This window comes from Trematomus bernacchii, unplaced genomic scaffold (genome assembly GCF_902827165.1).
Source record: "Trematomus bernacchii unplaced genomic scaffold, fTreBer1.1, whole genome shotgun sequence".
NCBI classification, from domain to species: Eukaryota; Metazoa; Chordata; class Actinopteri; order Perciformes; family Nototheniidae; genus Trematomus; species Trematomus bernacchii.
The window spans coordinates 4,249,844-4,276,632 of NW_022987828.1; the positions used below are offsets into that span (position 1 = coordinate 4,249,844).

Below are 26,789 nucleotides of genomic sequence, written 5' to 3' on the forward strand. Positions count from 1 at the left end.
AGTTCTTTAAGTATATTTTGAAGCAAACACTTTTGTATTTTTACTTGAGTAACATTTTGTTTGAAGGACTTTTATTTGTAGAATACAGATGCAGTATTCCTACACTCTGGTACATACTTTTACAATGTACAATATATTTGTAGTTCTTCCACCTCAGGCCACCTATGCAAACTGCAAATACAATTTTCCCGGTGCGCTCCAGCCTCCAGTCTCCAGCAGCACACAGAATGGCCCGCCTGTGTGAGAGACCCTCCTCCCGGCGGCTGACTGCCAGACTGCGACTCCTACAGGAAGTGTTCATTCCCACAACGACATGGCTGCTGCAGTCAGGATGAGGACGTGGAGCTGTCCGACCTCAGGAGTTTTCTATCCATGGACTGTCCTTTTTGTAGCTTTACTATGTACTATAAATGCTGTTGTTGCTGCACCAGAGACGGGGCTTTGGACAATCACAGTTGTAAATGTGAGTATCTTACCGGAAACGCTAATTAACGGCAGCACCGGTTAGCTAACGTTAGCTACATTAGCCTTGTTATGCTCGCTAACAGCTGTGAGGTTGGGGACAGTGGTGACATCTGTTTTTAATTAATGGTATAACGTTAAACACTCTCCACTGGGACTTGCTGTCGTATAGGTTTGGATAAAGTATGTCTACCGCAAGAGCAGATTAATGTTGTAAGTTCATTAGCATTGCCTTGTAGAGAAGGGCTGATATGCACTTTGAGATTAGCCTTCGGTTAACGAGTGGCTACATCTTAAATTGAACAGCTGTCCGAAGACGCTTTGCCATGACACATCGTAAAATATATATTTGTCCCAGCCTTCTTCGTTTTAATAAACATGAAAACACACCCTGATATACAGCCAAGTGCTTGCACAGTGCAGTTTCTTCTTCTCGGTGTTAAAGCACAGTTCCTAGTCTCAATCCAAACAGAACCAGAAAGCCTCGATCAATAATTTAAGTAGAGCAGTTTCAAATTCCCTCTGCTGTAATCTCTGTCTCTAGATCTTGTTGCAGTTTTAGTTGTGCTGAGAAGCAGGGTGCAACTTGGAGAGGTCACCAGTCTATTACAGTCCTCATACAGACATGTATACAAACCGATGGACAATAGTTTCTGTTTCACCTCAACCTTTGCCAGATTCATAAACACAGATAAGGGCCAATTTTGTAATAAAAAAAGTATCCTTTGTCTCAATCCAGCTCACTAACAAACTTTATGTGTCCATCCTGCAGACATCCAGACCTCTGCTGTTAAGGAAATCAATGTATAAAGACACCGACATTGAATTAAAAGGTAAGACGTAAAAAATATGCTTATACTGTATCATTACCTCAAAAGATGAGCCCCTTGTTGTCCCCCCTGTTCGTCATAACATGTGTCTATGTCTTGTAGTTGTGCGTTTCGGCTGTCCCGAGGAGGTGACCTTATCTATTCACTGGTATTTAAAATACTACCCCTGTCACAATGAATTCAACAATATTGAAGTAAGTTCAGAAGCATAATGTTATCTTTATAAACGTGTTTAAACATTGTTTCAAAATGCTGAGTGTAGACTGTCATTGTCTGTAGGAAATGTACTCAAGAACACCGCTGAGTCGAGGGGAGAGCCTGGATCCAAATCCCCTCGGACAAGGAGAGTGCATTGAACACAGACATAGCCCAGTGACTTGTAACAGTGGACTGCACTCCTTTCCAATGCTCAAAGTAGGTTTATTACAAGTCATTTTATAGTCACACACGTGGCATCATGGCATTTATTATCTCCCAATAACTCTTTGTGTTTTTCAGAAAGCCAAAGGAGGTCCACGTCCAGTCGCTCCTCCTCAGAAGGGGGATCTGCCTGTAAGAAAATAAACTTGCTCCTTAATGTTCATAATACTGTACAATACAATTATGTGAGTTTAAGTTTACAAAGATTCAAGAAAAATATTCCAGGAAATCAACAGAATGTATTCTTCCAGTTTTCAGTGTTTATTTGACTAATTAAGTGTTTATGAGGTCATACCCCCCTTCCCATACTATTTTCGGTCAAAATTGGCCGGTGTGTTTTGCACAGTGATATCTCTGGAACCCCTTATCCAGAATGACACCAGGGGTGAATTTCATGTTATAATTTTGAGCAGTAAGTTCAAAGATAGTGCTTACTGTACATTATAAAAATGCTTGCCATGTAGGCTGTGTTTACTGGAGATGGAAATGCTTTAGTTGGTGTTGTAGATGAGATTCTCCCCGTTCCAATGATGTATGGGATGTATTGATTTGATACAAGCAAGTCAGTGTTTCATTGTGTACTTTCAACTACAGTGTATGGTCCGGACCCACCTGTGGGCCCATCAAGTTCAGCATTCACTGCATTCACTGTGATGAATATAAAATAAGACACTGATACTGTTTTCCTCAATGAACATTTAGAGAAATAAATAAATAAATATTCAGGGCTCCTCTCCCTCAGGGGCCTCTCCCTCAGGGGCCTCTTCCTGGTCTGTTGACTGTTGGTCAGGCTCATAGTCTGGATCGCTCATAGTCTTCCATTTCTGAGACATCGTTCCTCTATGTCTGGTTCAATCTCCTCTTCATCTGGTTCAAAGTGTGTGTGTGTGTGTGTGTGTGTGTGTGTGTGTGTGTGTGTGTGTGTGTGTGTGTGTGTGTGTGTGTGTGGTGTGTGTGTGTGTGTGTGTGGTGTGTGTGTGTGTGTGTGTGTGTGTGTGTGTGTGTGTGTGTGTGTGTGTGTGTGTGTGTGTGTGTGTGTGTGTGTGTGTGTGTGTGTGTGTTGTGTGTGTTGTGTGTGTGTGTGTGTGTGTTGTGTGTGTGTGTGTGTGTGTGTGTGTACGAACACAATACACTCATACCCGTTCATTTTCTATGGCGGTCAATTCTGACCGAAAACATCATGGGTGTTTCACTGTTGAATAAATCACTAAAAAAATCAATGCTAGTGGTGATCATCAATTGTATATGTTCAGAGGCCTAGTGTGGAGGATAACATAAGGTCTTGAGGCAATTGGATGAAAAACACAATATTTATGATCAAAAACAAAGTCACTCGGTCACTTTTGACCCGAAACGCAAGAGAAGGGTTGGTTTGTACATACATAGTATTAACGAACACTGGATTACTTTTGTCATACTGCAGGATGAAACATGGATTACTGAGGAGTATGACAGCAGCAGCATGGCTAAGAACGGCAGCGTTAATATCAACGACAACGTCATAGCAACCACGTGGAAGGACGGGCCTTACCTGCTTGTGGTTAAGTTTGAGTCTAGTAAACCGGAGGCTAACTGGAATTTAACAGGTGAGTTTATTTCAAACACACCAATACATTAGGAGAGACAAAGAATAACTTCAACGCCCTTATTTGAACTTTGCCCTGGAAATGCAGTAAAAAGCAAGAAGTGGTTTGTGGTGCATGAGTGTGCAGATATACTTCCCTAATAAGAAGCTGACTCATAAACGCAAAGCTGTTTTTCGCCAACACTGCCGTCTCCACCAGAACAAATAATAATGTGAATGTGTTGGGAATCATATTTCAATATTCTAATGGCTGAATTTCTTTTCCAGTTAGTGTGGTGATGAAAAGCAGCCGTGGCTACATTTCGATCACAGAATGGCCTCTAATGATTGTGAGTAGATGATTTAATAATATGATATATGTACATTTATTGAATGTGCCCATGATGCTTTCCTGGCTTAATGGAGGATAGTATTTAAATGTTTTGGGTACGTGCATATAAGTAATAGCACGACCAAATATTTGGCTTACACTTCAAAGGGAAAGTTCACATAAACCCCCCCAAATGTACAGTTTTTGAATTCACTTAATATCAGTGAATTATGTTTCACATACTACATATTAATTGACCCCAAACCTTATCAATTTCTGTTTTAAGACAAGTGAAAAGTCCTAATAGTACACAAAAAACCAAGATGTTTTTGAATGAACATTATATATGTTTCTGTATTTTGTAATAACTGCTCCCACGTGTGTGTACTAATCCCTCCCTGTGTGTTGTAGTTCTACATGGTGATGTGCATAGTGTACATCCTGTACGCCCTGCTCTGGTTCATCTGGGCCGCGTGCTACTGGAAGGATCTGCTGAGGATCCAGTTCTGGATAGCAGGGGTCATATTTCTGGGGATGGTGGAGAAGGCTGTCTTCTGTGCAGAATATGAAAACACCAACACTGTCGGCTCAGCTTGTGAGTGTCTCCAGATCACCATTTCCCTTTTCATGTCAGTTATTAATATTTTCAGTTTTTCTAAATGTTTATTTCCCCCCTTCAGCTCCAGGCTTGTTGATCTTTGCCGAGCTGGTCTCTGCTCTCAAAAGGACTCTGGCTCGATTACTCGTCATCATTGTCAGCCTGGGCTATGGCATCGTAAAGTACGTCAATACTTATTTGAACACACACCTACTTGTAAAACTACAATTATTGTACAAACAAAACCACTTTTTTTATTTAATGTTTGTCTCCTTTCAGGCCTCGTCTGGGGCAGGTGATGCACAGAGTCGTGGGGCTTGGCGTTCTCTACTTTGCCTTTGCTAGCATTGAAGGTGTTCTGAGGATAACTGGGGTGAGTTGTGATTATTAAACATAATTAGCTTATTTAGTCTGAACCCAGTGGTAAAAAAAAACAAAAACATAATATTTAAAACAATTTGTATCAGAAGAAATCAAACACATCCTGAAATAGGAGAAGCTTCAACCAAAGGGGTGTACTATGAATGGAGATTATGACGGTTTGACAGTGATTGATGTTTTAGTTTAGAACTATTTAAAAAAATCGACCTTGCATTGTCGTACATCCCCTTTAGCTATTGTTAGTTGGCAAATAACAAAACGTTTTTTTTATGATTTATACATAAGTGTCTGATGATCAATGAGCAGCCTGATAGTTTCACTGCTGCTCAATTGATAATAACCTAATGATAACATGTCTTAAGAATGAACAAGGAGTTATTAAAGCTCTGTGGTTTGTTGTAAAGTTGTATTTTGAAGTAAAACTGACATCACAATCTTTGTATTTCTTTGGGGGGGCCAAAAATCAAGGGACGAGACAATGGCACCACTCTTATTACAGAAATAGTTCTGGCTGTGCTTGACTCCTGCAACATCTGGTTCATATCCTTCCAGTGTAAAGCTCAGCAGCAACATTGATCAATAGTTATTGTACCTTCATGTTGACATATTGAAGTTTTCTTGTCTTGGTGGGAGTTTTTGGTGTTTTCTTCTCTGCACTTTGGTAAATGGTTCTTTATTTCACTGGCTATGATCTCTCTCCTCTTCCTTTGCCTCCTGGTGCTGCTCTATCCTCCCTTCCAGGCGAAAGACTCTGACTTGGCCCTGCTGGCCGACATTCCCCTGGCTCTGCTTGATTCCTCTCTATGCTGGTGGATATCCTTTTGTGCCCCCACAACCTTTTCCCTGTGTGGTTCCCCCCTGCTCCCCCCCTCCCTCACATGAGCCCACGTTAGTCCAGGAGATGTTCATTTGCTTCTCCCTTTCCCAGATTATTAGGCACCCTACTTTCAGTACAACATGCATTAATATATCATCATTCATTTATTCACTGAAATTGATAACGACTATTTTTTTTGTCCAATTTAACTGCTCTTCAAATCTTACATTCTCACTGCTTCTTTTCTTGCACAGTCAATGGTATTTTGCTGTTCTTCCATTTCTGGACTTTCTCGGTCTTAATTGGGAGAAGATAATTGATTTGCATGAGCACCCGCCACCTTTACCGGTGTTCCTGTGTGAACATCATTAAATATGGGGGGCCACTAGGTTTGGCAATTTGGATAAAAGTTCAGTTGCAATATACTGTATTTAATTGAAAGTTATTATATAAATGTAAAGAATTTGTCATTGTTAATAGTTAAAGAAATCAAGTCTGTTTCTAATTCACCATATTCATTTTAGCCCTCGTCTGCTACAAAAGATGTTTGAGACAAAAAAACTTTGCTTTTTGAAGAAAATGTCTCCAAGATTTTATTACGTATAACAAATACAATTCTAATACGAGTATGGAGGAGCTTAAGTTGAATAGATGAGTCTAACAAACACAGTCATTTTCTCCCAGGAGACTTCTCTTCTTGTCCTTTGTCACAGAAAAGTCAACAATTACTTATTTTAACGTATAATTTTTCTGAACAGATTTATTTCATGCCAAACCATAATCTTTTACTCAACCTAACATAAGTCGTTTTGTTTAAATTCAAAACGTGTTATAAACTGACACTGTAGTCCTGGAGAAAATCTGGATTTTATCTGGAGTCAGCTTTGTCATTTCACATTAATTAGCTTAGTTACGGTTGGCAAGGGACTACTTTGCATTATCTTATTTTATATATTTAAATCTGACTCAGGCCCTGGGGGAAAGAGTTTGTTTATAATAGTATATTGAGGTTAAAGTCTCATACATAGATTTGTTTGTAAAATGGTTGCCATGTAATGTCGCCCCATGTTTCCTTGACTGCCACTAACATCTTTGTCAGCCTGGCACAAACCATCAAGACTCTGAAGCTGAGGAGAAACCCCGTCAAGTTATCTCTCTACAGGCACTTTACAAACACTCTAATATTTGCCGTCATTGGTAAGTGAATTACTCAAGAAATTCTACTATCCATATAAAACCTGTTCAAACTGAAGTCATAATGGAGTATCCAGAAAACAGACTGACATCCGTGTCTCAAACATTTCTTTCTCAGCTTCCGTCATCTTCATGGGTTGGATAGCAAAGAAGTTCCGGCTTGCAGATTGCCAGTCTGTGAGTATCTGCATTTCCATCAGCATTAACAACAATACAGTTACATTATATATTTAATTTGACTTATTTTTGTGTGAAGGATTGGATTGAACTGTGGGTGGAGGATGCTTTCTGGAGGTTCTTGTTCTCCGTCATCCTGCTGGTCATAATGTTTTTATGGAGACCCTCTGCAAACAACCAAAGGTGAGTAACACATTAGGACTGTTGAAATTATGAACATGTGCAGAATTGGACACTTTTTAATGTTTCATTTCAAACCTTTATTTATCCAGGTGTATCCCATTGAGATCATTGATCTCTTTTTCAAGGGAGACCTGATCCAATGTGTATTATTAATCACTTCAACATCCACAGGTACGCTTTCACACCTCTCATGGATGACTCTGATGACGAGGAGATAGAAGAGTTTGTCGCCTCTACAAACATTGGTACGTTGACATCATGGGAGTGTTACCCAGAACACCTGAAACATTTACAGTGTCCAATATTATTGTGATGTACATATATTTAATATTTCCTATGTGTTTTGTCTTCACAGCTGAGGGCATAAAGTTGAGATCTAAAACGGAGACGAATGGCACAGTGAAGCCTGCGGAAGCAAACACAGTCAGTACCACAACGGCACACTTTTGAAATATATAGTTTAAATAACTGTGGTTAATTGAATATTAAACATTTCTGATGAGAGCAGCTTTCCAAGTTTAGGAAATGCGGCTGTAGAACTCTTCACATGTACCAGCAGATGGCAGTGTTTGCTTCTTTTCACTCCCTTTTTCCACTTGTCCAGGAGGAAGACTTGAAGTGGGTGGAGGATAACATTCCTAGCTCTCTTGCTGATGTGTAAGCATCCGTTCACATTTCTATTCATTCATCTGCCAAAGTCTTTTCATACATGTGATTCTAACAGTCTCTCTTTGTTCCTGTTTGTTACTGCAGAGCTCTACCAATCCTGCTCGACTCAGATGAGGTAGGAATAACTTTAGAATCTATAAATATTTATAATAACAGGACCCGCACACCTTATTACTTTAACCAGAGACATCTGGTCTAAAGACGTGGAGAGGAGTATCAAACAGTATGGGAGAGAGATGTGCTCAATATGTTAGACTTATTTTGGACTTACTGTGTTGGTGACTATATGAGGACTGACTTCATGACTCTTTCTCTGAGTTTTAGGCATATATTTTGTTCATACCTTCATTGAAATCAAGCACTTATTACCTGACTGTTCACTAAATCCCTCCTTTGAGCAGGGATTGTCCAATTATTGCTCAGCAACAGAAACCTGTCGCTCTTTGGATCGCAAATAATGTGCGTGACGGTATAATTAGACCAATACGTAACTAATAAGTATAACTGCTCTAACAGTGCGGCTTGTTCTGGTATTTGGTCGTGACAACATCCTCTTCCACTGCTTGTGATGTATCATAGCATTCAAACCCTAAAGATCCAAACTACATCACAGTGGGATGTGGTCAGGAGTACAAGTAGATATCTACAGCTGCTAAAATCTGCTGACTATCCCAGTATCATTCCCAGCTCCAATTTGGGACTTCCAAGGTCAATCTTACGCAACATAGCTCTGTCTGAAATTAGGGACCCATTGTTTAAAAAGTTCCTTATAACCCCAGGTGGTACTGCTGCCACTGTTATTGTGAATTGCGTTAGCTCTGCCAGGATGGAAACCATGACAGGCGTAGCCACAGTAACTGAGGAGATGTGAGGTGGTAACAGTATGTTGCTTCTGAAGTATAAAACACTGGTTTCCTGGGAATCACTGTCTAAAAATGAAATGTCAAATAGTCTGGACTATAAAGGAAGTTCCTCTTTGCTGATTATTTTTGCAGGAAATCATGACGACCAGATATGAGATGTCAAAGCTGGAGTGAGGCGAATCCTTTCCAGACACGGAGGGAGACAGTCGGCCGTCCCTCGCTCTGCAGCGGGGGGTTCTCCAGGATTTCCAGGCAGGTGGTGGTGGAGTGCCATTTAGTTTTTCAGGGGATCTTCCAGTAAGGCTTCTCCTTCGCGGGGTGGTGCAGACCACAGTGTAGAGGGAGCTCTGCTTATTTCCTCAACTTCTCAAGAGCAAAGGACTCTTCCAGAGAAAACTTGTCTTTTCACTGACCAAAAGGTTCACCATTTTCCTTATTATTATCAGTTTAGAGCATTTCTTTCCAAAGAGAACATTTTCTTTTTATAAGTGCTGTATTTATTTCTTTTATGTTCATGTGGATTTATTTGATCAGAGAATGAGTAATAGTGGGCCTCATGCATGAACATAGTCTCAATTATACGTTAAGTGTCTTTTTGCGGGGAATCTAGATGTTATCGGTCTGCTGAAATTCGATAAGATGCTTATTTATTATGGGAAAATAATTAAAAGCCCTTTTCTTTTTTCTTTTTTCAGTAATTGAACCAAGGACTATTTATTTTACCTGTGTTTGCAGCCAGAGGAGAGATAGAGGATTTATCTTCCATTTGTATATTCATCCATTTCAAACATTCATTTTCATGTGAAACACATTTTTATTTTATTTTTTTCTTTGCCAACTTTAAAATGAATAATTCAAACACATTGACTTTGAGTAGATCATTTGCTTTTATGCACTTTGAAGATCACAGCTGTGAGTAAATGTAGTTCTTGTATGAGGCCTATCTGTTCAGGTAATTGAGAATAATGTGTGTGAAAGTGTTTAATTCTCCAGACATACTGAGTATTGGTGTGTGATCGGGGGGCGAGGAAGAAGCACAAACTAGTGATTTGTACAATTGAAATGTAACTGGGTTCAGTAGTGTATAATTGGGGGGTGTAATCAGGTTTTGATGACCCTACGTGTTTGGGCGGGGAGGTTTGTGTATTCTGAGAAAAAGGAGCAATATACTGTATGTATGTCAACATGGAGTTAAAGCATTTCATTATTTATTTGTGTTCTAAGTGTACTTATAAGTTGTTAAAGAGTGTCTGTGCCTATGTTTACTCCAAAGTGTGTTTTACAATGTGTGCTTCCTTTTCTAACTGCAGCTTGTTTGATTTATTAGCTGATATGAAAATGTGGTGGTTTCAAAAGCACCGTAATAACATTTATTTTCTGTCAAAGGAGGCTTATAATTTCTGAAAATGGCTGCCCCAGTGTTTTCGTCGGTGTAGTTTTGGAACACTGTTGTAGTCTTAATGTCTGTTGTCTTAAGTAAATATAACAGCAAGAAGTTTCTGTCTAGGCCATTCCTTATTATGACACATTACATAAGTTATGTGGTTAGCATAAGCACAAGCTGATCACTTAAGTTTATAATGTCACTGTTCTGTTTTTTGTTTTTTTGGATGGAAACCTGGAGTAATTGTGCTTATGATGGCACGCTGTCCTTCTGTTATATAAAACTGCAGACACCTGCAGTGGACCTCGATTATTTGTACAGATGGGTTTTGGCTGATTCCTGTTATTCCATAATTCCACAATTCCACAGGTGAAGTGGTGTCTGGATAATATGCCTGTTCTTTTTTTATGGGTGTCATGAAAAACCTTTCATACCAGCAGTTTTCTCCTCTCTTCCTTCTCAGGAAGTGTGTATGATCAGAATAAATAATCAAACGCAGGAGCGCGTTTGTTTCCTGGTCTTTGATTTTTCAGTATTAATTTGGCAAATAAAACATACATATTTTACCATGGCCGTGATTTTGCTGCGTCATTTCAAATATGTTTCTTCTGTCTGTCTTGTGAGTACAAGATTCAGGAGTTCAGGAGAGGAACTGGAGAACAATCTGTTGAATGAAAGGTTTTTTTTGAGGTAAATGATGATGAATGACACTGAAATACTGAGAGTACATTTTGAATAAAACCAAGTTCCTAAAATTACCCTGAGTCTCAAGCCATTAGCCCAAAAAAACCTGTGAGCCAGAGTGCTGAAACAGAATAACATCCACAAACCGCCCAATGTATCAGACTTAATGACATTGCAAGTTATTTTATACCAAACCGGTTAAACCTCTCAAATGTTTTCAAAATCAGAATCGGTTTTATTGCAAAGTAGGTTTACACATAATGGAACCTGCTTTGGTGTAAATGGTGCATACGAAGACACAGAAGAAAGGAGCAAAAATAGGACTATTTTAAAAGCTATTTTAAAGACTTAAAATTAAGACAATATTTACACAAAATATAAATACGTGAGAAACTGAGTACAGTAAAATAAAATATGACATACTATATTCTATGTGGAGAGCTGTGCAGATTTAAAAAGCTGTAGTGTGGAGCAGCAATGTGCAACATGTTAAAAGCGTTGTGCAGGTTTTACAGTATTAACAAAAACATGATTCGCCTGATGTGCATTAATGTAAAGCACAATGTTTTTATGGGGTTAAGTTAAAATGGCAGTTAAAAGATGCACTTTTATCCAACATGGAAAAATGCACTCCCAGGTGTTGGACTTGTTTTTACCCTGTTCCATTCAAGAAAAAGACCCTGCCGTTGGCCTCTGCTGTTGTATTTGGCTCAAAAATACCTGAACTGCAACAATACAATTGTGAAATCCCCAATAAAACCACCATGATCTCTTTGTGGAGACAAACAGGAAAACATGGCCTTGTTTTGAGAAAAAGCCCTGTGGGCCTCTGAGCCAGAGAGAAGTCCATCTGAGCAACCTGCTACAGGAATCCATTCATTCTGAAACAGCTTTCTTTGCAACCCGGCGTTTGTGTCTCTTCTTGTTATTTGTCTCAAAAATGAAAACAACGAGTGTCATTAATGTATGGCCTGTAATGTCAGGTTATAGGCAGCTTGAAAGTCAGAAACATTATAAAGGACATTCATTCTGCTTTGCTATACAGTACCCTCACACATTTCTGGATTTTTTCCAAACATTTATCCCACATGAAAGATGATCCACAGGCGACCTCTCCCCTCTCCGGGATGAAATAAAAAAAAGTACAGCAAATTCCTCTACAGTGCCTTTCATTCTGGACTAACACACCAGCAACACACACCTTTTTCTGTTTTGATGTGAATCCATTGATTCACTGCTGTTTCCCTTCAAAATGTTGTGTGGTTTTGTGATTTGAAATGTATGCCAATTTCAAAAAGCATCTTAGCATTGACAATTACCAAGGCAGGACACTTGGTAACAGATGGATCAGAGAAATTCATTCAACAAAGAAGATAATATAAGCTTAATCACAATTGGTATTTACTGCAGGCCTCTGTATCTTTGTGTAAATCTACTCTATGTGTGTTTCTGTTATTTTGAGTGTGCACTCAACTAAAGAAGAAGCCTCTACAGAGAAATAAAGTTACTAAAGTTTCCACCCTTTGCCTTTCAGACATGACTGTATATTTGTATATCACTCTCCAGCAAATGGCTTGTGTTATGTAGCTCAGGACTCTCCAGTTGTCTCTGGCAGTAATATATCCTTCCGCCTCCGAATGGATGAAACATGTGAACATCAAACAGCCTGAAACAAAGGCTGCAATGTGAGCCCTCCTGTTCTAGTTACTGAAGGAAATTACGCCTGCCACTAATGCACGTTGTCATTCTCAGATCAGTGTGTACCGTTGAGGCATGTGTTTTGATTCTTACCATCCACTCCCTCCTGGAAGCATGCAGCTCTTCTGGCCCCTTTTATTGCAATTTTGAAACCCTGGATGGAGACGTGAGAGAAGGACAGAGTTAAGAGAACACATGTGGTGAACATTAGTCTCTTCTTTCTCTAACAAGTAGACACACTGAGATATGTTTCCCAAGTACAACAGTTACTGCTCCTTGTATAAAAGTTAAATCGGAATATTGTGAAACTCCTTTTCTAGAGAAATGCAGCTTTGACGTGGATTGTCTGTGAACTTCTGCCACAAGGATTATTTTATAAAAACACACATTCTTCCTCTTCAACCTTTCATCCATTCAGTCAAGAACGTTTTTTTATAGCCATCCAGCGTTCATTCATCAACTATGAGTCGGTTTGAATTTCGCTTGTTAAAATTCACTCATAATGGATGAAGAATGAAAACAAGCACTGCCGCAAGGACATTTAATAGCATGCTGTTCACTGTCAAGTGAGGTAGATCTAACAAAAACTGAAATGTTAGACTGACTTTATTTCAGTTATGCAGAGACAATTAAAATTCCACATAAATTGTGTAGTGCATTTGCCAAGCTTGCCAAATCATCTGTGATTTTGAATATAATGATTTCTGGGTTACATACAGAAAATGAGTAATACAGAAAATATGCCCAGCTACAGTATTGGATCTACTGTTTTAAAAGAAACACTCTCAGTATAATGGATGATACCTTAAACAAGAAAGGCTAGTACAAAAACAAAACAAATATACAGTATACGATGGAAGATAAACATGTGGCGTACAGTATGTCACAATGTAAAAACCAATAATATTTCCAATAAATTAGAGCCTCAGGAGCACTAATGTCTCATACGGATTTATCATTAACAAAGCGAGGGCAGTGCATCAGCCCCGGGGCCAGACCCTGAGCTACACAGACATGATCTTTGATAGACATTCAAAAAATACCAACATAAAGCAACAGCAATCTCAAAAAACATACTTCCATCCCTCCCAACCCATTCATTATGCTTCTGATTAGCTAGTTTTCATCCATTCAAACACACTCAGACAAACGCCATCAGTCAAAGCTCTTACTGACACTCCTCAAAGATGCATCTATGATCTGTTCTGCCGTATATTGTTATTCCTAATATAACTGTTAAATATTAGCTTGTCTAAGGAAGCCCTGAGAGGCAAGTAAGAAAAAGTAATGTTGGTGGTAATGACTTAAGAAGAGGTGAACAAAGTATCTACACTGGAGAACGCTGCTCCTGAATCAAGTAAAAACAATTATGAAAACAAGGTGTTTTCGCTTGTAATAAGTAAACAAATCTGCCAATAGAACAAGTAAACATTTGCTTGGTAAGATTTCTTGAATTAAGATGGGATACTTAGATAAATAAGATCTTGTAATTAGCTGGGAAAACGTATTTTTACCAGAATCAGGAAATTATGTGTAAAAAAATGAGCCGGAAATGCATTTCAGTTTTCTGTTTTCTGATGTTAAGTTGGTGATGTTCCAACAAAAATGTGTTTCCTAAAATCAAGTAATATATATTTCTTGAAAGAAGGTGATCCATCTTTCACAAATACCACAGCATCTTAAAAACCTTGTGACATGTCAAAAAAACGTAATCTGAGATACAGCTGAAAATAAGTTTTTGACTTAAAAAGAGTCTTTGACTTAAAAAGATACTTAAGATGCATTGTCTAAGAACAAGACCCTGTATCTCACTGCATAGTTACTTCTTAAGTTATTATGTCTTATATCAGGTGTAAAAACACAGACACAGATTATATGACTAGAAATAAGACCAATATACTTGGTAAGGTTTCAAGTTTTTACAGTGTTTTTCCTCTGTGCAACAGGTGAAATAAGTGTTGGCAGGTGAAAGTGTTGTAATACTTATTTTCTGGCCACAAGAGTCTGATCTGCAAAACTTGTTCCAAATTGGACTTAAAACAATTAAGTATTCTAGAGAGAGTTTAAAATGTATCCACAAACTCCAAACATAAGAAACAATAATATGTGTTTTAAACTGATAAGACACAAAGGTAATTTTACCAAACGTAGGGTAGTGGTGCATTTCAGCCTCTTGTTGCCAGGTGAGTATTGGAAAAAAGTAAAACATAGAAAAATGAACGTAGAAAGATTACATTGGCAACGCCTCTTTCACCTGTTCTTAAGTCATAACCACATGGGCCTCCGTACCTGCCACTCTCACTATTGTGGTATTTGGCCACTGAACAAGTGTTGTCCTGCAATTGGCTACTCAGACAATTGAATTACTGATAGGGGATAAAGAAACAGTACCAGGAAACTCAGTTCTCATTACACTGCTCCGTGTTCTTCTTCACCTCGCCGTCTCGTCTTCCTCCGTCTCCAGCTCTCTCTCAGAAGTTGTAAGGTGAAACCAGAATGTTAACCTTAGCCACATGCTTGGCCTGAAAGGTGCGGTCGCTGTACTCAGACATGTCCACGTCTATGCTGATCTCCTGCGGCCCTCGCAGCTGCTGGACCAGGATCAGCTCCCCGGTCTGCCTGTCTGAACGCTGCATGGCAAAGATACCTCTGGAGTTTCCGCCCACTATGCCGAAACGCAAGCTGTCGGGCCCGGTGCGACCTGGGGCGGAGGCGGTCGCCATACGGAAAAGAGTTGCAGGAGTCTGCAGGTTGGAGCTCAGAGACAGGTAGTGGAAGGACACGGTCTTAGGAGCCAGGTGGCAGGAGCGGCTGTCCATGGGGCAGGGGTTTCTCTCACACTGACTGCAGGACAGAAACACAGCCAGTATTAAGCAGGGGGCATTACAGGACAAAGTGGTACAAATGTTCCACTCTCTGTGTGTTTGCCGGTTGTCATGCACATTTTGACACTGAGAAAATGATTATATAATTAATCCATCCCTGTGGGAAAGTGTTCATAGCGGTTTCTTTGAGACTGGAGAAGAGTGACACACCTACATACAGTACATATGAGCTCATGTGCCCTAAAGTCATCATAGATCATAGCAGGCTGTGATTTTTTTCTTTAGGGCAGTACTTCCAAACTCTTAAAAAACCTGCAAAGCATAATTATGTTGAAATGGGGACACAGCTACTGTCTTACTCCATGTTGCCTTCTCCCCTTGTTGTGTCCCATTTATCCATTCCTTTGACTGGCAGTGGAGCGGTGTTTCACCACGTTGATGGTTCAGTAGAAGCAGACAGAGTTTTGTTTCATACTCTTAAATGAGGCAGCTTGCTGATGATTGGCAAATAGGAAGAGGGATGTTGTAATGTCTCCTAACATTTGGCCAGGACACAGACATTGTACATGGGTATTAAGAGGGAAAAAATTGTATCTAGGGAAGTTGGGCTGTCAGAAATGATTTACTTCACTGTGGTAGGGCTATAACTCTTGTGTTTTATTGATATAATTTATTACTGGAATTAAGTCTAGAGGCATCACTACAACAAAGTCAGACCTACAGACTACAACAGATTAGCCCTAATATCTAAAGCACAGTTTTTGATAGTAAATCTGAAAGTGAGATTTCACTGCATGGAAATACTGTAACAACTAAGGCAAATTACAAAAAAGGAAGTAGGTTTGTAAACTGTGATGAATGCTCAAAACTGTTTTAGTGATGGTTTCATAGGCAGCCCTCAATTTCTCTCAGGAAAAAAAGGTTAACTTGGCAGTGAAATGGCTGCATTGCCAGAACTCAGAGGTTACCATGGTGAGCTTTATGTTATTTCTTCCAATATCAATGACAGCCAAAACTAAGTCCCAAGTTGTCTAAAACATGAATTTCCCTTTTCATGGTTCATCTGGAGAACTCTGAGGCTGTGTGCGTTGATACATGTATCTCAACTTCACTGTCATGGATCACTGACCATGACCCTGAACACAACAAAGATCCCAAAATGGGGTCAAAATGTCCTCCAGGAGCCCATACGTTTCTGACAGCATCTAATTTACTACGCAAAAGGTACATTTAAACTTGGTGACAATTTTCTGCTCACACATGGAAGATTTTTTTATATAGCTTTTCCCTTGTATAAAATAATGACAAAGAAACACTGGGGTGTATCCACTTACAAGGGAGATGTCTTGACGTAGCTGATGTTGCCATGAGAACGGGGACACTCTGGGTTGACACAGTGAAAGCCTCCCCCCATGTTGATACAAGTTGTCCCTCGGCTGCAGTTGTGCTGCTGGCTCAAACACTCGTCCACATCTGGAAGAAAAAACAGCAGAGGCGTGTAAGAAGGAGAAGCGGGGAGAGAGGCTTGCCAGACTGACGCTCTGCTTCCTGGTTACCACAGTCTGAGCTGGGGGGTGCTGTGCTACGATTGTTTATTTGGTTTTTTAGTTTAGTCTCCCCCAAACGCCTCATGTCCTAAAGATCCCTTTCTTCTGGGAAACGGTGAGGTCATTTATTCCACTGGCAAGCTTTGCGAGCTTCAGGGGTGCAAATGAAAGTGGTAACGGGGTTTTTGGGCCAACAGACACTTCTCCTCTGCAGGAACTCAAAGCTCTGCAGCTCCTCGTCTCAGACACAGGTATTCCTCTCTGGAGCTACATACCCAGGCAGATCTGCAGCCAGCGCTCTGTGAATGAGCCTTTGTCCTCTGTTCCCTCTTGTCACTCACCCTCACAGCTCCGCCTGTCTGCAAGCAACTTGTAGCCGCTGGGGCAGGAGCAGCGGTAAGAGCCCGGGACATTCACACACTCGTGGACGCACAGCTTCCCTCCTTGGTCCAACCGGTACACTTCGCATTCGTTTACATCTGTCAGGAAACAGACAAAGAAATGCATAACTTAAAAATGCATCACATGACCAGGCCAAAGTGCACATGAGACCAACTAAGAGGTTGCAGAGTTTAAAGGTCCCCTATTATACTGTTTTTCATCAATATATTATTGTTCTCAGATATATACAAAACTTTTCTCTGAAGTCTTTGGCTCGAAATACCAAACAGATCATGCATTGCAGCATCCCATAAATCCCTCTGTTTCAGCCCTGTTTCAAAAGTGCTGATTCTGTGTCTTTTAGATGAAAATAAGGAGCCACTCCCCACGCCCCTCTGCGAGATATTTGGTTAAAAAAAACACAATGGTGCTCTAGGAGGAGATTCAGATAAGGTGGGGGAGGGGGTTACCTTGGTTGGTTTTTATATAAATGGATCAGGACAAAAAGTGAGAGAATCTTTTTTCCTATAATAGGTGACCTTTAAAGGTAGGGTAGGTAAGTTTGAGAAACCGGCTCGAGATCGCTAGAATTTGAAAATGCACAACCGGAGAAAATCTGCCACTTCCTTATAGAGCCCCTCCTCCAACACACACGAACGCGCACATGACCAATGAGGGCACGAGATAAGTTTGTGCACAGATGGAAGGCTGACAGGCAGGTAGGCCATCCAGTTATTTTAGCCGGGCCGGCTAAAATTATTGGTCGTACTTTTTACAGTATTACGGCTTCCACAGATGACATTTTTTTATGGATTTTTTGTCAAAGCACTTAAGATATTCATTGCTATCGGGATGTTAAGAGCATTCCATGGAATATAACAAAAAGTGTATCTCGAGCCGGTTTCTCAAACTTACCTACCCTACCTTTAAGGTTTAAATGATGATATACCTCATACATTGTACAGTTTACAACACACTTTGTTTCTCATGTTGTCGTCAGTATTTAGGTCCCTTTGTTTTGCCCTCAGAGCGTATTGAACATAAACACATTTCAGGCAGCTGCATTTCAAACTCTTACTCAACCAATTACATCTTAAAAGCAAACTGAACTGTGACCTAAATTGATGCTAATCAGCTTGTGAACACCCGAGAGGATTATTTTGTTTGTCACAGACTGGCTCCACAGATTACTCTCATTTGTAGCCGTATTAATCAGTAGTGGAGTATCTTTTCGCCAGTAAAATGCCTACTGGCCTGCTATGTGCCCTGCTGAGGTGTTGTTTAGCAGGGCACCAGCTCGAGGGAACTGCTCTTTAGCTGACCTTGCTTCCCTGTGAGGAGGAGTTGCGAAAAGAGAATTTCCCTACAGGGATCAATTAAGTAATTACGGCTCACCCTGACAGATACTGTTGTCAGAGGTGCCACTCATGTGGAAGCCTGCATCACAGCTGCAGTGTTGGGCTTGGTTCACTTGGGCGCAGCGAGGTCTCCGGCTGAATGCTGGATCGTTCATGACGCTCCACTCAGGTGGTGCTGCATTAGGGGGGAAATAGGGAAGTTGAATACCTGTGCTAAAACATGATCTGGAGATGAACACATTGTTACCGACCTGTCTGTGTTTGGTGCTGACAGTGAGAGCCACTCCAGTTCTGGGCGCAGGTGCATTTGTATTGGTTAACACCTTCCACGCAGGTACCTCCATTTTGGCAGGGATTACTTTCACACTCACTTATATCTGTGGGTGTAGAAGAAAAAATGATCACTGTGCTCAGCTTCTTCTGAACCTTTCCATCGAATTGATGCAAACAGAGCAAAGGCACAACAGTTGCAATTTTGGAGTTCCTTCTCAGACAGAACTTCCTCAGCTGAAAAGATAAAAAAAAGAAAAAAGAAACACATACAGTAAAGAAGCCATGTAAGCCTTTCCTTTCTACCTTCCATCCATGAAGTGGCAATGAGTGTCCACCCAGTTTGATGGCTGATACTTAAGAATGAGAGACTGGTACTGTCATTATGGGCACAGTAAGTCAGTGAAGCCCTTTTATTTGTTCCATTTGTGGAACATTTGTAGTTATCTTCATGACATCTAATGGGGATGACTATTAAAGTGCCTTTTGCAAAGTTGCAATTGGTTGGTTATAGTCTGTTTTACTCATCACACACGAGAATAAAGTTATTAATGCCTTGTTTTTTAGATTTGAGGGGTTTTCTTTCTGCAAAATCAACAGCTGTGAAATACAGCATTCTCAATAACTTCCCATAAAAAAATGTTGTAAAGGTTTATAGCAATTCTACTCATGTTTCATACATATTCATTCACACTCATTAAACCTCCTGTTGTGTTCGTTTCCCCCCCCCTTTACTTTGGTGTTCCCGGTCAAATTTGACCGGTCCTATTTTAAATGCTCTTATATTAACAAAAAAAACATGAATCATCACCACATTTTATTTAACACCCTTTCAAACAGTAAGCAATGTATCAGACCACTGCTATACATGAAAAACTGCAGTAAATTCACAAAGAATAATCTCTCTGACAGATAACAGCCAAATCGGTCGCCTACTCATTGTGCTCACGGAGTACAATGAGAGCAAGGCAAAAATAAAATTATATATCATACATTGTTTAGTCTGCCAGGTGTGGTTCACATGGGGGGATGGGCACATAAGAGCGGGAAACACATCAAATTGGTGTGTGTGTGTGTGTGTGTCAGACCCGGCGCCAGAACAAATCTACAGAGAAGGCATATGATTTTCATGGGAGGGCACACAAAACCGTCATGTGCCGCGGCCAGTGTCAACGCCAGAGATTTTCTTTTGGGGGTGCTGTGGGGTAGCTTGACGTTTCATAGAGGGTGCTCAAACATGTAGGGTTTCCCATTAATGTACCGGCGCTACAGTGGAATGTTCTACTGCAACAAACCTCCCACGCACACACACAGTACACCCGCGACTGTTACAATGAAGGCTCGATAATCAGCTCACGGCATATAGGTGTAAGCAGGGGTAAAGTGCTATTTTTATAAGTGGGGAGTGGACCTTATATAGGGGGGTCCGGGGGCATGCTCCCCCGGGAAGATTTTTATCATAAAGCTTCGATGCAACCAAATGTAAAACACAAAAGTTATGAGTGATGAAAGTAGTAAATCGGTCAGATTTGACCGGAACACAACAGGAGGGTTATTAATAGAGTAAACTAAATATAAAAATCATAAAAGAACAGCTGAACAATGATATCTATTATTTTGTATGACAAAATGACCGCCAGAAAAAAAAGAATGGGTAACCATCGATCAGATCTATTAACACACACACACACCTGTCAGACTTAACAATAATATATATGTATATGTATATGTCTTCAATGTCTTTTTTGCAGGATATAATCTATGCAACACTTTTAAGATAAAGAGCACACAATATTAACTCAGCTACCTTCCTGTGCAGCAATCATGCTACCTGCTGGTAAAACTACTCAATCACAACTGTAAATAATATTAAAGATGAGTGCATAGCAGTGTCATGAGTTATACCCGAGTCACTGCTGCTTAACAACCAACACATTGGTTTAAAGCTTTTGTAAAAGGGAGTACAGAAATGTTGGGTATGGCTAGAAGCTGGGTAAAATACTTATAACTACTAAAAACACACAGGACATCTATGTATGTATAAAGTATAGATCACTCATTAACCAACCAATGTAGAGTCTTATCTGTGGCCTATTGTTTAATTAATCATCTAAGCCCAGAGGATGATAAACCTGTAGTCCAAAATGCTAAGTGTTGACATTAACAGAAGGTAGGAAAGGTAGGAACGACAGCACATCTTATGATCTTTGTTTCTGTACTCAGCAGCCTCTGCTCTCTGAGGCCACAGTATACTGGATGACAACCAATCCCTTTAATGTGTATTTGGTTCCCTCAGGGGCCACCACATGTCCATAACATGAAAAGACCCACTTCACTCTGCTAGATATTTTTAAATTCTTCCTAACTTTAAAGTTTTCACACTCGGTCAATACTGCTTTTTTAAGCATGACTAAATTTAGACCCATCATGCGGGGCTGAAAAACACGAACAGGGATAATACTGTGCAGAGTCGAGCCTTCTCGTGTTGTTTTAAACATGAAGGTCAATAAACGTATGCACATGTTCAACTGAGTGCGCCACTTGGGATTTCTGGAAGAATGCCACCAGCACAGGCTATCAATAGCATGCTTGGCATACTTCTGTGCTATCAGACCATGGTATGGGCATAATGTCTGGACCTAACCCCGTCCAGTGGGACCGCTGTCAAAGAGCGGGGGGAAACATGAGCAAGAGAGGTAGGGTTTATCTTACAGTAGCCCCAACACTGCTGTTCATGAGGAGCAGAGACCTGGAGGGAAAGGCACCCCACAGTGGAATGCAGTACAGGTGTTTTTCTGTGTTCGGAGACATTTAATGCCATTTTAACGAGGGCTTCATTCAGTACACCGAGGAGCTCCAGCCACTCTAAAGAATGCCTCTTTTCTTTGCCTGTTATCTGTGTGTGTGTGTGTGTGTGTGTGTGTGTGTGTGTGTGTGTGTGTGTGTGTGTGTGTGTGTGTGTGTGTGTGTGTGTGTGTGTGTGTGTGTGTGTGTGTGTGTGTGTGTGTGTGTCTGAGGAGCTCAGTTTGGCTTTTGGGCTGATGTGTCTTTCAGCCTGGCATTCAGACACTGCGGAGAAAAGGTTGTCCTAATCTATTGTGGGGGTTTCTGCCCCACTGTGAATAATGCACAGACATTGCTGGTGGTGGCCCAAAAACATTTTGTGAAGAAACTTGTTGGGGTGAAAAGCTTCTGAAAATATACCGAAGAGAGACTGCATTCCTTGTAGGAATCAAATGTAAGACTGCTCTCACACATGGTTAAAAATGTGGATTTGAGCATAGCTGGGAAATAGTGTAATCTAAAAAACTGGAAACATGAACTTCCTCCTTCACAGAGGCAATGGTTAGATTAATCATAATGAAAATATCTTATATAGTGATGTGGGAAACCAGCAAAATATGAAAAAATATGGGGGCTTCCTACCCCCTTTGCTAGGGAAGTAGTATGGAAATCATAAATTATATACTTTATACATTAGAACTTCACACCTTACTTTTTTTTATTTTCAAATTTGAACTGGGAAGACATTTTTACCATACATGCTGTGTGTGGGCTGGGGGCACTTTGTTTGTTTCCTTCTCTGTTTTTCTCATGTGTATTTGTCTAAGGAAAACATGCTATTTTGCTTAAAGAAACCAGGGGAAAAGGAGAATAAGGCAGGGTAATATGCGAGGAATTCCTGGGTCTTGCTCACCTTTACAGATAGCACTGATCCCCGTCCAGGTGCCGTTATCCCGGCAGGCCCGCGTAGCAGAGCCAACAATACGGTATCCCTGGGAACAAGTGAAGTGGACCTCATGTCCGACAAAGTACTTTGAGCCGAACTTTATTCCGTGAGCAGGGGCTTCCAGAGAGGGGCAGGTGGTTGGAGCTGTGGGAGAGAGAAAGAGAGCACAAGAGGAAGGCCGGTCACATGTGGAGTAAGCTTCCTGAACATCCTCTGGCATTCCCTGCCTGGGGATATACACGTGTCGCTGGGCACTTCACAGCCTTCATGGGAGAGGACGATTAAAATGCCTCATTCAGAGTCCACCAGCACAGCAACGGCCATTTTTATGAGTCAGAATTTCACCAGCAGCCAAATGTTATGCTATTTTGCATGCTCTGGAAAATGTAAGGCTTGTATAATATGGAACATAAGTACATTACGTAACATTGTAGGGTGCTTTATCCCAATGTATGTTTCCTATTCCTTTAACCTCAAGAGAAAACAACTGTCAGTAAAGTTTAGAAACTGTGTAATAGGCCAATCTTGCATGGCCAAACCTCCATTATGTCCAGCTTGTGTTTGCAGGGGGATGTAAGCCCCTTGTGTTTTTTCCTGACAAATCTGTGTGTTAAGGTTTGAGCATTTTGTCACAGCTGTATAAGATAAATGTGTGAGATACGTCTTTGATATGTATTGTATATAAGGAAAAATATGCAGTGGAAAAAAGGCTCACAACAAATGTTGACAAGTACTGAATTAAGAAGGGGAAGGCTGCCAAAACGTTATTTGTACCACATCGTAATCAAATTTAGAGTTTCAGAGATTAATCTAGTACATTTTCCTAAATAATGGCAGGAAAAAGGGTAATTCTCTTTCCTCTGTAGTGAAGGATATTCAAATATGTTTGGGTTTTGGACTGAAAGCACAAGACATTTAAAGCCATCATCTTGGAATTTGAGGAACAGGGACTAACATTTTTCACTGTTTTCTGCGATTTCCAAAAAGATTTATCAGGGAAAAACAATCTGCAGATTACTCAATAACAAAAGAATATGTGTACGTTTCAGGCTTATTAGAATTAATATTATTTTACCGATTCCTATTTGTGACTTTATCTCAATCAAAAATATATTTAATTTAAATGAGGATTTGGGATTCTATTCCTGATCAGAGCAAATAAAATGGATAGTGCCATATTTTCTCATTTGTCTTTTTATTTTGTTGAGCCTTTATTAGTGTAAATGTAAAATATCAGCTTCCTCCTGTCTGGCCAAGTACTCTCCAGAGTTATGGACTGAACTGGTCCATCACTAACAAATTGGCCTCAGTGTCTGCTGCCAAACAACACAATTCCACAAATCCACTTCCCCTGTCAAGTACCCAAAACTATGTAACTGAGATGACCTTGCACTGTTGGATGAATATATAATCCCATAAGAAGCCATGTTAACTTCAAACGATTGAATGTTCCCATAATGTTTTAAATGTGATACTTATAAATCTTCTGTTGCCTTTGAGTGAGTAATCAATCACTGAATTACTGAACAAAACCTCAGTCATAATGCATGTGAAACTTTATACAGCATGGATTGCAAATGAAATGAAAGGACTGCTCGATCAGTGAACTCTGTCTGAGAAGATAAATTCATAAGATATTCCGTAAAAGGACCAAGTACTTAACTTCCAAAAAAAACAGATATTGTGATTTTACAGCATACGCATTCGGAATGTGTTTTAATTATGTCTTACTAAATACATTTCATACAGTAACTAACCATAAAGTTATATCTGAATGGCATTCTTTACCTACCAAATACCTCAAATAAATCAAAGTATTCCTGCCTAGAACATATTCCAAAAAAATTTAAGAAGTTAGCATATCCCAGATTTCCAAGTCAAGGAGGACAAAACACACATTTCACTTATTTATTTGGCCATCATCACTATGTGAAATGTTAGTTGTTTTTCCTCCTTGACTTGGAAATCTGGTATGTTTTCACATTGTTTGAAATATTATTATTAGATTTTGGGTTGAGCACTCCATAGAGAACACCATTATTGAAGGGCATCCTCCTTTTCCAACACACATTTCTCAAATTATTATTTATGTCAAACAAGCAGAGAATGGTAAATGATATGTAAAAAGATACAGTCATCAAGCATTCTTTTTTTACTTCTGTGAATACAAAAACACTCATTATTTGTATTGATTTAACTAAGCAATATGACAAATGTTCAAGAATTATATATTTAACTATTTCTACCTTGTTACCTACTTTATTGTAAAATGGCGGATCTAACAAATTGAAATCATCTGTTTTATGTACAGTGTTTTTTACTTTCAATGGGAAATTATGGCTTGATGTTTAGCTGCTTCAGTGTAATGGTTGTGCATGCATCCTACTTTGAGAAGTCAAACTATCTGCTTAGAAAAAAGCCTTCAAAGATAAAAAATGATGATGATTATGATAACTAGGGTGATTAGGGTAGTGTTGTTCTCACCGGCTGTCTGGTCCGCTTGAGGTAACTTGGAGACCGAGTTCTGAAGTGTCGCCAGCTTTGACTTCATGATCCTGAGGCCCTCGGTGAATCTCATCTCCTGGCCTTTCAGAAACTTCTCCATCTGACGGAGCACCCCGACCACCTGGTGCTTATCCATGCATGTCTGCGGACAAAGAATGAGCACTATGACCAGAAGTTATTTTAAAAATACTATATTAACAAAACATTTCAAAATTCAATTACTTTCTAACAACATAAAGTGCATGAATAAAGGTCCCATCAGTTTAATGATTATAGAATATAAAACATGAGCTATGGATGAACATTAATGTGCAGCTGTCGAGTATGATGCAATTGAAATTGAAATTGAATGCAACACCGTATCAGTGTACACAAGGTGGTTAGGGTTACAAAGAGTTTACATTGATATTAAAATGCATAATACATTTATTTTACCAGGGATTCTTTTACATAAAACTACATTTTCACTCCACTTTTTTTCCATTAAACCTAATTGCACTCACATGTGAGATAATCTAAGCTCACCATCTCTCTTCTGTTCTCCCTCAGCCCTTTCCACTTGCTATCACAACTGTAGTGGCAGACACAGCTGGACCAAAGCTGTCTGGCAGATGTCAGTGGGACTTAAGTCCAAAATGCTGTTCCTCTGTATATTTTGCATGGTGGGAAGGCACATGTTCATTGGATAATGTTGAATGGGCAGACTCAAAATAGCATTGGTGCCATTAGCAGTTACTTGAGCGAGAAAGCTTGTCAAGCCATTACACAGTTCCTCAGAGAAAGTGCCTCTAATCCTTTCAGGAGGGTTTATTAATCACATGCTCATTGGAACAATTTCTCTGTGCAGCATACCTTAAATTCCTGCACCGGCAATTGGAGGACCTTCGACAATAACAACTTCATTACATTACAATTCAGTTTGCACAGCGGTTGAACCTGTGCAGAATAGACAAGGCTTTGTCTTTTTACCTGCCTCAGGCAAAAAGGGAAATGCCCCCAGCTGACAGGACATGAGAGAGCTCACATCTGGATACTACAAAGGAAGTTTTTTGGAAAAGCAGATCCAGTCATTTCTCCAATGGAACACATGTGACCAACATTGCAAATCTTAAAATCTCGCATAATCACAATAACAGCTGGATAAAGTGTAAGACAGTACAACACACACATAAAATGGTGGCTGGTGTCACTTGTTATAGATTAATAGGATTAAGATATTAAGGTGATCCTCAAATAAATATTTCCCAAATGTGGTTACCTCATATTTTAAGATTTGATAACATACTTTATTGAGCAAGTTTGACCTGACGACAGATCTTCTTGGACAAAGAGTTGTCACTAAAGTAACTCTTACCTGAACGGAAGCATGGCCACCCTGGATAGCTGTCAAACACAGCAAAAGCAAACACCTGCGTCGAAAAGAGAGTGCCATCTCTGAAAGTCCAGTTTATTACTGTAGCCTACTTTTATAAAAGTAATACTCCTTTGCTGGTGTTTTCCAAACTTGATAGAGCTTCGATAAAATCCCCAAAACAGTGATCTCTCGGGAGGTTCTGTCCCCGGCTGCTTTCCAGAGTTTGGGGGATGCTCATCAGGTGTCTGACACAGAGATGCGCTCCCTTCTCTTTATCTGCGCTCTGGAACAGTTCAGCCTCTGAGCTCTGCACGCCTGCAGAAGGAATCCCTCCCACCGAGATACTCCCAAACATTGTGCGATTTTCTCCTTACATCTCTCTGTTGCTGTCAATGACACTGTAGAGTTGGCTGAAGGCTATAGCTCAAGTGGGATAGCCTATGACCTTAATTGTTTGTTTACTTGGCCACAAAGGGTAACAAATCAATAATAGTTACATTTTTCATACAATCTCACATGACAGGATGTCTTCCGAATAAGATATTCATTGCAATATTATGATGA

General features: G+C 40.0%; 2 protein-coding genes across 4 annotated transcripts; one reads left to right on the forward strand and one right to left on the reverse strand.

Annotated features, from left to right (window-relative positions):
• The first annotated feature begins 233 nt into the window (after nt 1-233).
• tmem87b (transmembrane protein 87B) lies at nt 234-10,631 on the forward strand. 2 transcript variants are annotated; one of them, XM_034151976.1, is made up of 19 exons: nt 234-463; nt 1,235-1,295; nt 1,395-1,486; nt 1,572-1,706; nt 1,791-1,844; nt 3,136-3,298; nt 3,565-3,626; nt 4,019-4,202; nt 4,288-4,387; nt 4,485-4,578; nt 5,055-5,126; nt 6,492-6,600; nt 6,716-6,774; nt 6,854-6,957; nt 7,129-7,202; nt 7,313-7,380; nt 7,562-7,614; nt 7,711-7,741; nt 8,622-10,631. In XM_034151976.1, exons 1-19 carry the CDS (start codon nt 314-316, stop codon nt 8,661-8,663), a joined length of 1,707 nt encoding a protein of 568 aa, XP_034007867.1. In that variant the 5' UTR covers nt 234-313; the 3' UTR covers nt 8,664-10,631. The 2 variants fall into 2 exon arrangements, with proteins under 2 accessions (XP_034007867.1, XP_034007868.1); XM_034151977.1 differs by lacking the exon at nt 5,055-5,126 and adding an exon at nt 5,328-5,399.
• Nucleotides 10,632-12,286: 1,655 nt separating this feature from the next.
• LOC117499403 (fibulin-7) lies at nt 12,287-26,524 on the reverse strand. 2 transcript variants are annotated; one of them, XR_004557710.1, is made up of 9 exons: nt 26,226-26,524; nt 24,851-25,013; nt 22,334-22,510; nt 18,618-18,743; nt 18,404-18,541; nt 16,969-17,106; nt 16,415-16,553; nt 14,647-15,099; nt 12,287-12,409 (listed from the first exon to the last, which is right to left on the reverse strand). XR_004557710.1 is itself a non-coding variant. In XM_034151767.1 (8 exons), exons 1-8 carry the CDS (start codon nt 26,301-26,303, stop codon nt 14,727-14,729), a joined length of 1,332 nt encoding a protein of 443 aa, XP_034007658.1. In that variant the 5' UTR covers nt 26,304-26,524; the 3' UTR covers nt 12,844-14,726. The 2 variants fall into 2 exon arrangements, 1 of the variants encoding a protein (XP_034007658.1); XM_034151767.1 differs by lacking the exon at nt 12,287-12,409 and having other exon boundaries at nt 12,844-15,099.
• Nucleotides 26,525-26,789: the final 265 nt, after the last annotated feature.